This window comes from Littorina saxatilis, linkage group LG12 (assembly GCF_037325665.1).
Source record: "Littorina saxatilis isolate snail1 linkage group LG12, US_GU_Lsax_2.0, whole genome shotgun sequence".
Taxonomy (NCBI): domain Eukaryota; kingdom Metazoa; phylum Mollusca; class Gastropoda; order Littorinimorpha; family Littorinidae; genus Littorina; species Littorina saxatilis.
The window spans coordinates 75,135,370-75,150,693 of record NC_090256.1 but is presented as its reverse complement, the minus strand read 5'-3'; the positions used below and the strand labels follow the sequence as shown (position 1 = coordinate 75,150,693).

Genomic DNA, 15,324 nt, shown 5'->3' with positions numbered 1-15,324 from the left:
GCCGTGTTGACAGCTGTGACGTGTTGGATGACGGTAAGCCGTGATGACAGCTGAGACGTGTACGATGACGGTAAGCCGTGTTGACAGCTGTGACGGGTAGTATGACGGAAAGCCGTGATGACAGCTGAGACGTGCAGGATGACGGTAAGCCGTGATGACGGCTGTGACATGTAGTATGAGGGTAAGCCGTATTGACAGTTGTGGGTTGAAGTATGACGGTAAGCCGTGATGACAGCTGTGACGTGTAGTATGACGGTAATCCGTGATGACACATGTGACGTGTAGGATGACGGTAAGCTGTGTTGAAAGTTGTGATGTGTACGATGACGGTAAGCCGTGTTGTCAGCTGTGACGTGTAGTATGACGGTAGGCCGTGATGACAGCTGTGACGTGTAGGATGACGGTAAGCCGTGATGACGCCTGTGACGTGTAGAATGAGGGTAAGCCGTATTGACAGTTGTGAGTTGTAGGATGTCAGTAAGCCGTGATGACAGCTGAGACGTGTACGAAGACGGTAAGCCGTGATGACAGCTGAGACGTGCAGGATGACGGTAAGCCGTGATGACAGCTGAGACGTGTACTATGACGGTACGCGGTAAGTCGTGATGACGGGTGTGACTAATAGATGACGATAAGCGGTGATGACAGCTGTGACGTATAGGATTTCGGGAAGCGGTGATGACAGCTGTGACGTATAGGATGTCGGTAAGCCGTGATGTCAGCTGAGACGTGTAGGATGACGGTAAACTGTGATGACAGCTGAGACGTGTAGGATGACGGTAAGCCGTGATGACAGCTGTGACGTGTAGGATGACGGTAAGCCGTGATGACAGCTGAGACGTGCAGGATGACGGTAAGCCGTGATGACGGCTGTGATCGACGTGTAGGATGACGGTAAGCCATGATGACAGCTGTCACGTGTAGGATGACGGTAAGCCGTGATGACAGCTGTGACGTGTAGGATGACGGTAAGCCGTGATGACAGCTGTCACGTGTAGGATGACGGTAAGCCGTGATAACAGCTGTGACGTGTAGGATGACGGTAAGCCGTGATAACAGCTGTGACGTGTGGGATGACGGTAAGCCGTGATAACAGCTGTGACGTGTAGGATGACGGTAAGCCGTGATGACAGCTGTGACGTGTAGGATGACGGTAAGCCGTGATGACAGCTGTGACGTGTAGGATGACGGTATACCGTAATGACAGCTGTGACGTGTAGGATGACGGTAAGCCTTGATGACAGCTGAGACGTTGTCACGGTTTTAGTGACATGGATTGAGAAATGAACACTCTGTGGGGTGCCTTTCTCGAATTTCAACGAAAAGCGCCTGTGCTTTTGGCGACGGGCTGGTTTCTGTTGACCGAGCTTGGCACGGGGGTTTCGTTTTCTGCACGCCCGGCTGGCATGCAAGGGACGACATTGTGTACCAGGGTTCCACGTGCGTGATTTTGCTGTCTGGACAAAATCAACTAGGAACTGAGCTGTACATGTGACGATAGTGATTGGTCGCTGGAGTCACGTGATGTTTTTCAAGGTGTTTTGATGATGACTTGAAACGAGCCACTTGAACATAAGCAGCAAGAGAGGAAGGGTCGGTGTCCTTTTCCTAGGAGTTTGATGGAAAAAAACATGAAAAAGTATCCAAATAATTATTTGACAAATGGAATGCCATAGTTATCCTGCTCAGCGCGACCACAACCGCACTATTCTGCATGGCTTGTCAATTTCACTGCCTTTGCCACGTGCGGTGGACTGACGAAACTACGAGTATGTGGTCTTGGTGAAAAAAGCAGTGCGTTCAGTTTCATTCTGTGAGTTCGACAGCTTGACTAAATGTTGTTATTTCGCCATCTCCATCAAACATTTTCTTCGCTTCGTATGTTAAGATTACTGACGTTTAAGTGAGTACGTGCGTGCGTGTGTCTGTCTGTCTATATTAACAGGCCTACCAGGTGAAGACAGCATATCGCAGAACTACGAAGCATGTCACGGCAAAACTTATGGAATGACAGGTATTGTATGGACTTTCTCCTTCGTCACTCGCCTTCCTACAATTCCAAACAATGCTAACAGTCTACTGCAAGTTCAATTGGGGTTTTAGAGATACATTCCTTCACGCGTAAGCGATCATGTGCAGCATGTCATTTCAGATCCGCCTAGGATTTTACATGTGATATGAACGCCTTTCCGCATGGACGTGACACGTATCTAAAGTCAGCAGTCTGGCTGAATTCTGTGCAGAGTGAGATTAAATTACATATCTTATCCCAACTCGCATATAGCAATTTACTTCAGTCTAGTGCTAGGACGCTGAATCGCATCACCTTGGTAACAAGGGAGGCAACCCTAAAAAAAGAGCTACCTTGACCCATAAACAGGACAAAGTCACGTGACTCCCTGACCTTGTCGCCATCTTGTATTCTTTCTCTACTCAGCTATCCGTGGATACGGACGTGTTTCGCTTTCGCTCCGGCTTTTCAGCCGTTTGTCTGACTGTTCCTGGTGTCAGACCTCACCTTGGTTTCCTCGCACGTTCCTCTGCTCCTTTCGTGTGTTTGGGGTGAGCTATTTTTGCTGTTTTTGTAGTTTGCTTGACTTAGGTTTTGCCAGCACTTAGAATTGTTGTTTACACTTTTCACCCGCCATGTTGGATAGTGGTAAAAAGAAAAACTCTTAGTCAGTGGCGGAGCCTTCTCCTGTCAAAAAGCCTCCTCGTAAATCGAAAGGCTCTGCTAGTCAAGCTGTGGTTAAGTTTGTAGACCCTTTGTCCAAACATTCTTTTGATGTTACAATTGATAATAACAATAATAACAATAACAGCACTTTATTGTCCATTAAAATATTACATAAAAATGGAAATTTTTCTTCGGCACACCCTGTCTGCCTGTAAACGATTATAACAACAATTGTATAGGACGACACACATAAAACATAAAAGGGATACAATCAAATATGATATTGCACTATGTAAATTTACCCTCTCATATGCCTAAATCTCCCTCCATGCCGAAATTGCCTTCAGAATCGTTACCGGCTGCTTCCTGTCCTAGTTCTGTCAGTGATAAGCAAGATGTATCTGCTATTCTCCGCTCCTTGAGCGCTCAGATTTCTTCACTTTCAGCTGAGCTTTCGTCTACCAAGGCAGAGCTTTTGTCTTTGCCTCCTGGTGTCGCTGATACGCGTTCCCTTGCCAGGGTGTGTGTTCCTCCCTCGGCCACAGTGACGTCGGCCGATGTTCATGCGTCGTTTGATGGCGGTGACGGAGATTCTCTGCTGCGTTCTCAGGCCTCTTCTGGGTGTCGGCCTGTTTACGAGAAAGGTATTTATCCTTCGTTAGTAGCTGGGTTCTCCGGCCAAAACGAAGGGCGTATCCTGGAGAAAGTAGCCACACCCGGCCGCCGGGCAGTGAGTGAAAGCTTAGATTCCTGTGTTACCCCGTTCCGGTTGCATGAACGGCTAGTACGTGGAAAAAACCCAGATACGCGTTCGGTCACTGATCGAACAGGGGACTTGCGTCCGCCGTCACTCTCTGTATTCCGGTCGGAGGGCATATCGGCACAGCATTCCCCGCTTCCGCCCGGTGGGCAGGAAGCAGTCCCTAGGGACACACCGCTTGGGTATAGAATCCTTCGGGTGTCGTCCCTTCCGGTTGACGCTTCGCCTGGCTATCGCAGCCACGGCGGTAGTGTGCTTCCGGTATGCACGGAAGTGCGGGACTATGATTCGAAGTTCGGTGCTTCCACTCAAGACGAAGAAGATACCAACTTCCGGTGACCATTACAGCTCCCCTTTATGGGTGTCTTCCGGTAAAGCTTCACCAGACTATAGCAGTCAGTGTGGTAGCTGGATGCCGGCATGCACGGTTGTGCAGGACTTCAGTTTGGATTACGGTGCTTCCATTCAGGAAGAAGACACCAGTTTTCGGCTACTATCCGAGTTTTCCCTTGCTTTAGCATAGGCAGTGGAAGTAGTTTTCGCTGTACATTGCGGAAGGGGTGGTGGCTTCGGCAACTTGTCCGTACCACCACCTTCAGCTTTGGTTGACTTCCGCTCAGTTCGGGAGGTACGCGTTCCTTTTGGATCTGTGAACCTCCCTCTGTTGCCTCTTATATGGCCAAGTTTTTGAGCTCAACCTACGGCAAGTCAACGCACCGACTAACACAGTGCCGCTTTTGGCAGCTTACAGTACGGTGTGGACTTAGTCAAACTGTGGCTTGCTCATGAGAAGCATCCCACTCCTCTCTCTCAGGGACCTGCCAGAGGTTTTCGCTTTAACAGCCACTGTTATTACCTCATTGACACTTGCCCTCCCGCGTGCTGCTTTTCCGTGCACAACGGAACTGGTTACGCTTAGCCTAAGACAGCTCAACTCAACTCAACTCAACTCCACCACCCTATTCACACTGTCGCCAAAGCAGAAAGCCGGAACCATTAGGCTTGGTGGAACTCCTCTGAGAGAGGATGAAGAAGCAACGTACCTTGGTGTCACCTTTGATAGGCGGCAGACCTGGAAACCACACATTGCACAGGCAGAGACGAAGGCCCGGCACAAGCTAGCCATACTCAGGAAGCTGGCAGGTACCACCTGGGGAGCGAACGAGAAGATACTGAAGACAGTATACCAGGGAACAATCAGACCCCACCTCGAGTACGGCTCCACAGCGTGGTCAACCTCAGCCAAGACAAACCTGCAGACCCTTGACCGTGTGCAAAACCAGGCCCTCCGACTCATCACTGGTGCAATGAAATCTACGCCCATCAAGGAAATGGAGAAGCTTACCACCATCCAACCCCTCTGTCAGAGAAGAGAAGCCAAGACTATGGTACAGGCCGAGAAGCTCAAGTGCCTACCCGACCACCCCATGAAGCACAGACTGAGCAACCTCACCAAGAACCGGCTTAAACGGAGCAGTTTTGTACACGAGAGCAAGAGACTTTCCCGACAGTACAGGGAAGTCCTTCCACAGAACACTCTACCTCTGACTCAAGAAGAAGAGGAAACCCCCAAGGCAACAGAGAAACCAGGCATCCAGATCTGCACCAGTGTTCCACATGTTACCTCAGGAGAAGATCAGAATGACACAGCTCGACAGGCACTCACCTTAGCCCTGATCGACGAACAGTACCCAAAAGAGGCGTGGATCCATGTATACACCGATGGATCAGCAACTAACGCCGTGCTCAATGGAGGTGCAGGCATTCTCATCCAGTTCCCTGGGGGACATACAGCTACATCCAGCGTTGCCACTGGCAAACACTGCACAAACTATAAAGCAGAAGCAGAAGCTCTCATGCAGGCCGCCTCCTTCGTTCAGGACTCCGCAGACCCTTGCTACCAAGTTGTCTTCCTCTCGGACGCCCTTTCAGTCCTTCAGGCCCTAGAGAACGACAAACTCCCACAGCTGGCCAAAGCATTACAGATGGTCAGACAAACCAGAAGAGTTGTCCTCCAGTGGATACCAGCACACTGTGGGATACCAGGAAATGAAAGGGCAGATGAGCTGGCAAAAGAAGGAGCCGTGGAAGACCAACCTGAAAACAGTGTCAGCTTTAGTGAGCAGAAGACAATCATCAAGGCATTGATGAGGCCAAGGACAAACAGAGATGACTACCACACAATGTCCAGAGAGCAGCAAGTCAACCTCATCAGGCTGCGTACTGGCCACAACAGACTCAATGCTCACATGAACCGAAAGTTCAAGCTGGCGCCATCACCAACCTGTGCCTGCGGTCAAGAGGACCAAACAGCGGAACACATCTTACAGCGATGTCCCTTACTAGATGAGGAACGAAAAGAAGTGTGGCCGTCACCAACTCCCTTGCAGACCAAACTATACGGCAGTCGACAGGAGTTGGAGAAAACGACAACATTTATCACCAGTGCTGGACTGATTGTGTAACCTCTGCGAACGCCAAGAAGAAGAAGAAGAAGAAGAAGAAGAACTCAACTCAAAATGTTTACTGTCCTCATAAAAACAAGGAAAATTGCCTTACAGTGTCAGGCGATCACAGACATAAAACATCACATGTATTAAGAATTAAACGATTGCACTTAAAACTAATAACTCTAGCCCGCTTCATATTTGCTGTAAACTTAGAATTAGAGCTGTACCTTATACTGAGTCCTCTCTCTTGTCTCTGAGGGAATAAGCACATGATCTTTTCGAGTTATCCTCTCTTTCGGAAACTTTGCAAAGATCTTTCTCGCGCTCTATCTCCTCTGCTCTTGTCAACTTCGAGTTTCGTCGTGACGCGCGGGAGACGGATGTCATGACGCTCCTAGCCGCTTTGGCTAAAGTCTGCTGAGCAGCGGAGCTTCCCAGCGCTTCTCTTTGCACATTTCGTGCACGCACGCAGGTTCTTCTTTCTCTCTAGGATCCAAGATAAAGTCACCTTTGAGTCACTTTAGTCTTCTCCTTTCACAGAGGTTTGCTTGCTTGGTCAGCCATCGCTTGGCTCAGGTTACAAGTAAGAGGCGGATCTACTCCGCTCTTTGCTTTTTGTGTTCACCTGGGGAGTGTTCGCACGTCTACGCTACGTTCAATTCCTCCCCATCTTATGGTGAGAAGCCTGGAACTGCTTCAGCTTGCCACATTCTGCCTCAGATTAGGCAAGATAATGAAGCTAAGCAAGCACACATAGGATTAGACCCTCTGTCTTAGGCAGCTTTGCGGTATGTGCGCCCATCTATGGTGAAGCTGCATACCTCTTCTTTTCCGCCTTTGGATGAAGCTGCTAAGGCCGCTAAATTTTCGCCTAAGCGGCGAAAAACAAGTCAAGCTATTAAAGCAATCTCAGCTTTTACGGTTTACGGAATCGCTCGCTTTCTCATAGAGTCATAAGCTTTGGTTTTCCGACAGGTCGCCAGAACATGTCCAACTGACTGGTGCACATTCTGACTCAAAAATCTTTAGGGTCACTGAGCCACTGTCCGTCACCTCTCAGACGGAACTTTTCCGGCAAAGCCTACCCCTTACGGTAGTGGCTTCTGTCAGCGACATTCGCTGTGCAACACAAAGGACTCGCAGAAATTCCTTAGTTTCAGCGTTTCATTTTAAGAGGTTACGGAAAGAACTAAAGACACCATGTGGCTAAACTTAGGTTTGGCACAGAAGTTTTTAGCATTGGGTTTGTTTTTTTCCCATACGCAAAAGACAGCGAACTTTTATGTTTTTTGCCAGTATTAAATAGAATCACATTCCTTGAGGTTCAGTGATTCAACTTTGGCATTACGCCTCTCAGGGCCTTCTCCCGCGAGTTATCAAGCTACACTCTTGTTGTAGTCTTCACTGCGGCGGCCCCTGGATTTTTCTTAAATTTGCAATGTGCTAGGAGTTTTCTCCTACATCGCAGAATAGTACGCATTTGTTCGCCCTGTTAAATTCTCTAGCCTTCTCGGCTAAGCCATCGAAGTGACGTCCCACTTGTCACAGTATGGTATAGGCTTCCGGCTTTACCGCGCCTACCCCTCTTTTTATCTGAAGGCTGAATCACGGTATCAGGGATTCAGCTTTGGATACTTTCTCAGGTCTTTCTGCACGCTTTTCTAAGCGGCAATTTAGGCTGAGCCAATTTCGCTCAAAGGGCAGAGGGAGGGTACATCTTACCTTTCCCTCAGCGGTTACCCAACTTTAGGTTTCTAGCACTTGAATTACTAGTTTAAGAAATAGAGAATAATACATGGCTTGCTGTGTCGTACCAGATTTACACGAGGTTTTGTTTAAAAATATTGAACTGCGAGCGAAAGCGAGCTGTTCACTATTTGAAAAAGCAACGAGTGTAAATCTGGTACGACACAGCAAGCCATGTAGTATTCTGTTTATCCTACATACTGTACTTACGTGTATTTTACTGAAAATGTCCTGCATTCGAGGCAGCTAAATTGAAGACGCTTGTTTTGAAACCTCGATCTCTTCTAAAGCCTCGTGCAATCTATTACGTCAAAGCAAAGAAACGTCACTCTGAAAGTTTGGCGTGACGTGTTAGTTCTAAAGATTCATCGAGGGTAATTAGCGAGCGCAATTTGTGTTTCTATAATGACGTTTGTCTCGGTGACTTTGGCATCATAAGCAGTGGAAAAACAGGTCCCTGCCAGATTGGCTTGACATGACCTCATTTACATGATATACACACGTGTGATTTGAACGATTATTATCTCACGGGTGTCTCTCTCACGTATGTAGGATAAACCTTGGTTTTATAGAGGCTTTATCTATCCCTATAGGCCAGTTCTCTTACCTTGAGTATATTCTCTCAAGGCTTCTGAACTAACTCCATGTAATGCGTCTAGCGTTACGGTCATCGGGAAACTGAATATTTAAAGACGCTCACGCACCCCTCTCTCGGGACGGGGAGCGATAGGAGCATAGTTTGAGAGCGGATCAGGTTACTGATACCCTCACGTGTCTTTCACAATTGCGGGCTGGGTTAACATAGAACTAGCACGCAATCAGGTTTTCAATACTCCCGACGTTTCACGCCTGATTTTGCAAAAGGGAAAGTTTACCCTCATCTTTGCAGCCTCGGCATAGTCTTTATCGTTTTTCAGCAAAAGGCCGCAACACGGTCTCGTTCCGACCACCTTAAGCGGCATCGGTCTCGGTTTGCCTACTACCGGGATGGGTGACCGTTTTGAATACGGGCCTGTCAGGCATTCTTTCTAACTTTCAAGCTGCGGCCTTACGGCTTCAGCTATCGTACTGCCGTTTACTCACACTCAAATTCAGCAGTACTTCGCTCCCGCGAGGGCTTCATTTCCGGTTAACAGAAGTTCGCCCTCTTTATTTCAAGCCAGCGTGTAGGGAAATGGGTACTTAGCTCTCACTGATACCACTCCCTTAGCCATTGAGGACAACGGTTGTCTTCTCTGGTGCTTGATTTCCTCTCAGAACTTCAGCCTTTTCTTTGAAAAGATCAGTGACATTCTGTCACACTCTCGCAAACGGATCCTTCCTCCTCACTCATTAGCCTTTTGAGATAAGGCAGTAAGGGAAAGAAGGGGGGGGGGGGGAGTGTTTTTGTATCTCGGACAATTCTCCTTTGGGCTCCGTCCAGACTGTGCGAGATAGAACATGGGCCTACTTCTAGGCCTCATGTGAATTAGGCTATGCTTCTCCCTAATCTTGTCAGTGTGACTTGTTTAGCTCGCATTATAAGATGACAGGTCTCTTTTCACAGAGAGACCATATACTGGATAGGGTTTTCAATACAAAAGATCACAGCAAGACGAGTCTGAGTCTTTTGGTATCGGAGTTTCGATGCTCCACAGGTTTTGAACCGCTGCATTCTACTAGCCTTCATAAACATTACGCGAAACGTTCTCCCTTTTACTCCTAGCTGCAGCGCGCAGAGGTAGCGAGATTCACACATTCTTTGGCTTACAGGGATATGTAGGTTTCAATAGAGTCTCTCTACCTCACTCTGTTTCCGGCCAGACTTCTTAGTCAGGCACCAACAGCTAGGACAACCATCTCTGATGGTTTTATAGTTTTCCTCTTTATAACATTCTCGCCATAGGCGACCCATTGTTATGAATCTGACCAGTTATATCACTATGCTCCTTCCTGTCTTTTACAAGGGGTTTAAGATCATAAGCAAAACTACTCTTATCGTTTTTGAACACAAGGGTAGATAGGGTCATATCTACGTTGGTGCTGAAATCGGTAGGATATTCTGAAGTCCTTGACTCCGCCTACTGGATATCCGTAGGAGCTCTCTATCAACCTTTACCTGCGTGGCTTTTCCAGCGCGCGGCATTACGGTTCTAATGCGCTTCCGGCAATGGTAGCAGCAGGGCGAATTTTTGCCTAACTCCTAGATTGAGCATCCCACCGCCTTTATTAGCAATCTGCTATATGTGAGTTGAGATAAGATATGTAATTTAATTGAAAATGTTAGTAATACATTTTAATTTGATTATATACTTACCCAACTCACATAGTGAATTCCCTCCCACCTTCCCCGCTTTAGTGGGGTTGTTCTAAAAAAAAGAGAGAAGTATTTTTAAACGCTTTCGTGCAAATGAATACAAGATGGCAGCAAGGTCAGGGAGTCACGTGACTTTGTCCTGTTTATGGGTCAAGGTAGCTCTTTTTTTAGGGTTGCCTTCCTTGTTACCAAGGTGATGCGATTCAGCGTCCTAGCACTAGACTGAAGTAAATTGCTATATGTGAGTTGGGTAAGTATATAATCAAATTAAAATTTATTACTACAATTTTCAAATTTTGTCCAAGTATCATTTTTTTGCAGATTGATGACAGAGGTGTCGCTTATGAACTTAATCAAAGCTGTTGATTTTTGGTACGTGTCTTATTTGAAGAAGAATTTTATCCCTCATTGCCATGGGCGTTACGTGTGAAAGAAATTCAACAAGGAAATCCCAGTTTGAACGTGAAACAGCCAGGCTGTGGATTTTTGGCACGTGTTTGAGTTGAAGAATACTTTTATACCTAAATGACATGGGCGTTACGTGTGAAATAAATTCAACAAGGAAATCCCAGTGTGAACACAAAACAGCAAGGCTTTTGATTTTTGCCACGTGTTTGAGTCGAACGATACTCAGTTTGTTATTCCGTGTGAAGCCCGAACAGATCTGAAGTGAAGAACACGATCAGTGACAGGAGAAGGAATGTCACTTGAAATGAAGACAACCGCCCTTGCAGTAGGTATCTCGCAAACTCACCGCCCCATTTCATTTGCATTTTATTTAATTACTGTGTACTTGTACTCTGATAGCTACAGTAAATACATAAAAGACAGGCAGGCAGGCAGACAGACAAGCAGACATGCAGGCAGGCAGGCAGGCAGACAGACAGGACAGACCGGACAGACAAGACAGACAGGACAGACAGGACAGACGAGACAGGACAGACAGACAGGACAGACAGGACAGACCAGACAGACCAGACAGACAGACAGGACAGACAGACGGACCAGACAGACGGACAGACAGACAGGAGAGACAAGACAGACAGACAGGACAGACAGACAGGACAGACAGACCAGACAGACGGACAGACAGACCAGACAGACGGACAGACAGGACAGACAGACAGGACAGACAGGACAGACAGACAGACAGACCAGACAGACAGACAAGACAGACAGACAGACAGACAGGACTGGACAGGACAGACAGGACAGGACAGACAAGACAGACAGACAGACAGACAGACAGACAGACAGACAGACAAGACAGACAGACAGACAGACAGGACAGGACAGGACAGGCACAAAGAGTAATCATGCAGTTTGATGCATTTGTTGACATTCTGTTAAGTAGCTGAAGATTCGATCACCTTAGATATTTGGCGATATATGTGATATGAGCACCAAGAATAGTGATGTCCCCGAAGATAAGGACGCAAATGATAAAGATAAAATGCCAAATTTGAAATACAACGAAATGAGGGTAATACATTCATATTGTCTTGCATTTCACGTACGTTTTCGTTTTGGTAACTGAGAAGTAATTGACGTGCCTTTCAATAACTACAGCAGAGAGCTGTGACAGTACCCTCAGGTACCGCTCTGTTGACGGCACATGCAACAATCTGAACAACCCTAGCTGGGGAAGCAGCGGTCAGAACTTCCTACGCCTCCTGGACCCCGTGTACGATGACGGTAAGCCGTACGTGATGACAAGCTGAGACGTGTACGATGACGGTAAGCCGCGATGACAGTTAGCCGTGATGACAGCTGTGGCGTGTAGGATGACGGTTAGCCGTGATGACAGCTGTGACGTGTAGGATGACGGTAAGCCGTGATGAAAGCCGAGACGTGTAGGATGACAGTGATACCCCCATTCCACACATCCGTTCTAGGTCCCGTTCCCGTATCGACCAAGGAACGGCACGGGAATGGGAGAGATCAGGGAGGGACCTTAATGGAACGCCAATGGACGTTAACGGAACTCATTTGAACGGTAGGAACGGTTGGGACGGGTGAGTTCGGGGTGCATGTTCAAAATTGTAGCCATTCCCCGCCCGTTCCAAATGAACGGTAATGGAACCTTAACACGTCGGCAACGGAACTCATGGACCGCATTCCACACATCCGTTCTAGCTTCCGTTCCCAGCCGTCCTGAGGACAGCTGCCACTATGGTCAGACGCTGGTCAAAGATGCCAAAAACGGCCGTTTGCGCAGCGTCTCATTGTTGTGAAAGCCGTCCTCAGAACGACTGGGAACGGAAGCTAGAACGGTTGTGTGGAATGGGTGACGGTAAGCCGTGATGACAGCTGAGACGTGCAGGATGACGGTAAGCCGTGATGACAGCTGAGACGTGTAGGATGACGGTAAGCCGTGATGACAGCTGAGACGTGTAGGATGACGGTAAGCCGTGATGACAGCTGAGACGTGTAGGATGACGGTAAGCCGTGATGACAGCTGAGACGTGTAGGATGACGGTAAACCGTGATGACAGCTGTCACGTGTAGGATGACAGTAAGCCGTGATGACAGCTGAGACGTGTTGAATGACAGTAAGCCAAAATGACAGCTGAGACGTATAAGAAGACGGTAAGACGTGAATAAAGCTGAGACGTGTAGGAGTTTGGTAGGCCGTGATGACATCTGTGACGTTAGAGATGACAGTAAGCCATGATGAAATCTGAGACGTGTACGATGACGGTAAGCCGTGATGACACATATGACGTGCAGGATGACGGTACGCCGTGTTGACAGCTGTGACGTGTTGGATGACGGTAAGCCGTGTTGACAGCTGTGACGTGTACGATGACGGTAAGCCGTGTTGACAGCTGTGACGTGTACGATGACGATAAGCCGTGATGACAGCTGTGACGTGTAGGATGAATGTAAGCCGTGGTGACAGCTGTGACGTGTAGGATGACGGTAAGCCGTGATGACAGCTGTGACGTATAGGATGACGGTAAGCCGTGATGACAGCTGTGACGTATAGGATGTTGGTAAGGCGTGATGACAGCTAAGACGTGTACGATGACGGTAAGCCGTGTTGACAGCTGTGACGTGTACGATGACGGTAAGCCGTGTTGACAGCTGTGACGTGTACGATGACGGTAAGCCGTGATGACAGCTGTGACGTGTACGATGACGGTAAGCCGTGTTGACAGCTGTGACGTGTAGTATGACGATAAGCCGTGATGACAGCTGTGACGTGTAGGATGAATGTAAGCCGTGGTGACAGCTGTGACGTGTAGGATGACGGTAAGCCGTGATGACAGCTGTGACGTATAGGATGACGGTAAGCCGTGATGACAGCTGTGACGTATAGGATGTTGGTAAGGCGTGATGAAAGCTGAGACGTGTACGATGACGGTAAGCCGTGTTGACAGCTTTGACGTGTAGTTTGACGGTAAGCCGTGATGACAGCTGTGACGTGTAGTATGACGATAAGCCGTGATGACAGCTGTGACGTGTAGGATGAATGTAAGCCGTGGTGACAGCTGAGACGTGTAGGATGACGGTAAGCCGTGGTGACAGCTGTGACGTGTAGGATGAATGTAAGCCGTGGTGACAGCTGTGACGTGTAGGATGACGGTACGCCGTGTTGACAGCTGTGACGTATAGGATGACGGTAAGCCGTGATGACAGCTGTGACGTATAGGATGTTGGTAAGGCGTGATGAAAGCTGAGACGTGTACGATGACGGTAAGCCGTGTTGACAGCTTTGACGTGTAGTTTGACGGTAAGCCGTGATGACAGCTGTGACGTGTAGTATGACGATAAGCCGTGATGACAGCTGTGACGTGTAGGATGAATGTAAGCCGTGGTGACAGCTGAGACGTGTAGGATGACGGTAAGCCGTGGTGACAGCTGTGACGTGTAGGATGAATGTAAGCTGTGATGACAGCTGTGACGTGTAGGATGACGGTACGCCGTGTTGACAGCTGAGACGTGTAAGGATGACGGTAAGACGTGTTGACAGCTGTGACGCGGGAGAGGTTGGAGGTTTGGCGGAGAGATGGGGTGGTGAGATTCAGGGGGAAGGTGGGAGAAGATATTTATCTGACGCTAGCACATTCAATAACCTAAACCGGAGCGTTGACGTTAGTTTCATCCAGATCGAATCATTGGCTGAAAAATAATAATGTACCCAAGCGAAGGGACGTAGGGGAAGGGCCCCTAATATGGACCACCTTTTGTTTATTGCTGATAACTAGCTTGTTTTCTTGCGAAGAAGTTTCATTTTGTGGTTGGTAGTCCTTCTCTCTTAGTTTAAAAGTTAGGCCTAATTAGAGTGAAATAGCTTTGATAGACCGTCAGCAAAAATTAAATACAGAAAAAATCACAAATGGTCCATATTAGGAGCCTGGGCGCCCAATATGGACCAGTGAAGCGGCCCTCACGAATCACTGTAAAAAGCCCTCTATACTTCAAAGTAACATGATATAACTTAGTGTGCAAGTCAGACTAATTCAAATATGCTTTAGATTTAGCAGTTCCGGGTTGATGAAAGCATTATTTGAAGCACACCAGGAAACTGAAGAAGCTTATCAAAAACAGAGTGAAAATAAGTGAAATTATCAACTTCCACAAAAAAAAGACTATTTGTTATATTTGTTTTAAATCTCGAGGGCTAGTTATAGGTTATTTTCAGCAAGCTTCTTAATGAATTAATGAAAATAGCCTTTAGTTTTTATTTTCTTCGATTTGTTGAAGGTGGTCCATATTAGGGGACTCACACATACTTTGAGGTTTTGCTATTATTTTTTGTTTGCAGCAGAAACTCGGGGTACACACTGTTAAAATGTTACAAATACTGTTTTAGCTGTCATATATAGCCATTTTTGTGTTATGAAAGCTTTGGCTGTGGACAGAAACGAGTCCGTTTTAGGCAGCAAATTTAGAGTGAACGCTGCCAAAAGTGAAAAAAAGCGAAAAAGCCTAACGGTTTTGAGGTTTGTGTTTCTGCAACTGTTTTGACATGTGCAACTTATCCAGAGAGCGTGAATAAAGCGAATGAAATTGTTTTGAGCGCTCTAGCGCCGTTAGTTTGTCAGAACTGGAGGTGGTCCATATTAGGAGCCGGTCCATATTAGGAGCCTTTCCCCTTACCAAAATCAGCAAACAAGAAGTGTTATGTTATTTTTATTAATATTTTATTTAAAAAAAACACAGGACATATATACCCCTTTTGTAAATCCAGTTTCGCATGTTTTCATTCAATTGATGTATTATTTTTCATTTTGGAACGTTTGTAAATCAACCCCGTCCGAGTGATGTATGACGTGAGTTTGGCGGTATATTATAACGTCATCATTACGTCACAGAACATCTTGCACGTGCAACCCACCTGTACTCGCTCTGTACTCCACCAGGTGCACAAAGCCCGAGACAGAAGAAG

The 15,324-nt window shown here is 47.3% G+C and overlaps 2 protein-coding genes across 6 annotated transcripts in view; both read left to right on the top strand.

Annotated features, from left to right (window-relative positions):
- Positions 1-15,324, top strand: part of LOC138982767 (salivary peroxidase/catechol oxidase-like) — an 80,604-nt gene that overhangs the window by 7,110 nt on the left and 58,170 nt on the right. For 3 of the 5 annotated variants that reach the window (XM_070356093.1, XM_070356092.1, XM_070356090.1), the window contains exons 5-6: positions 1,946-2,014; positions 11,499-11,624. In XM_070356093.1, coding sequence (XP_070212194.1) covers positions 1,946-2,014; positions 11,499-11,624 — 195 coding nt within the window. Of the gene's footprint in view, positions 1-1,945; positions 2,015-11,498; positions 11,625-15,298 lie in introns of all 5 variants that reach the window. The other 2 variants (XM_070356094.1, XM_070356091.1) reach the window with 2 other exon arrangements.
- The window catches only part of LOC138982766 (116 kDa U5 small nuclear ribonucleoprotein component-like), a 94,846-nt gene that overhangs the window by 53,452 nt on the left and 26,070 nt on the right, over positions 1-15,324 (top strand). The gene's annotated exons all lie outside the window — the stretch shown is intronic.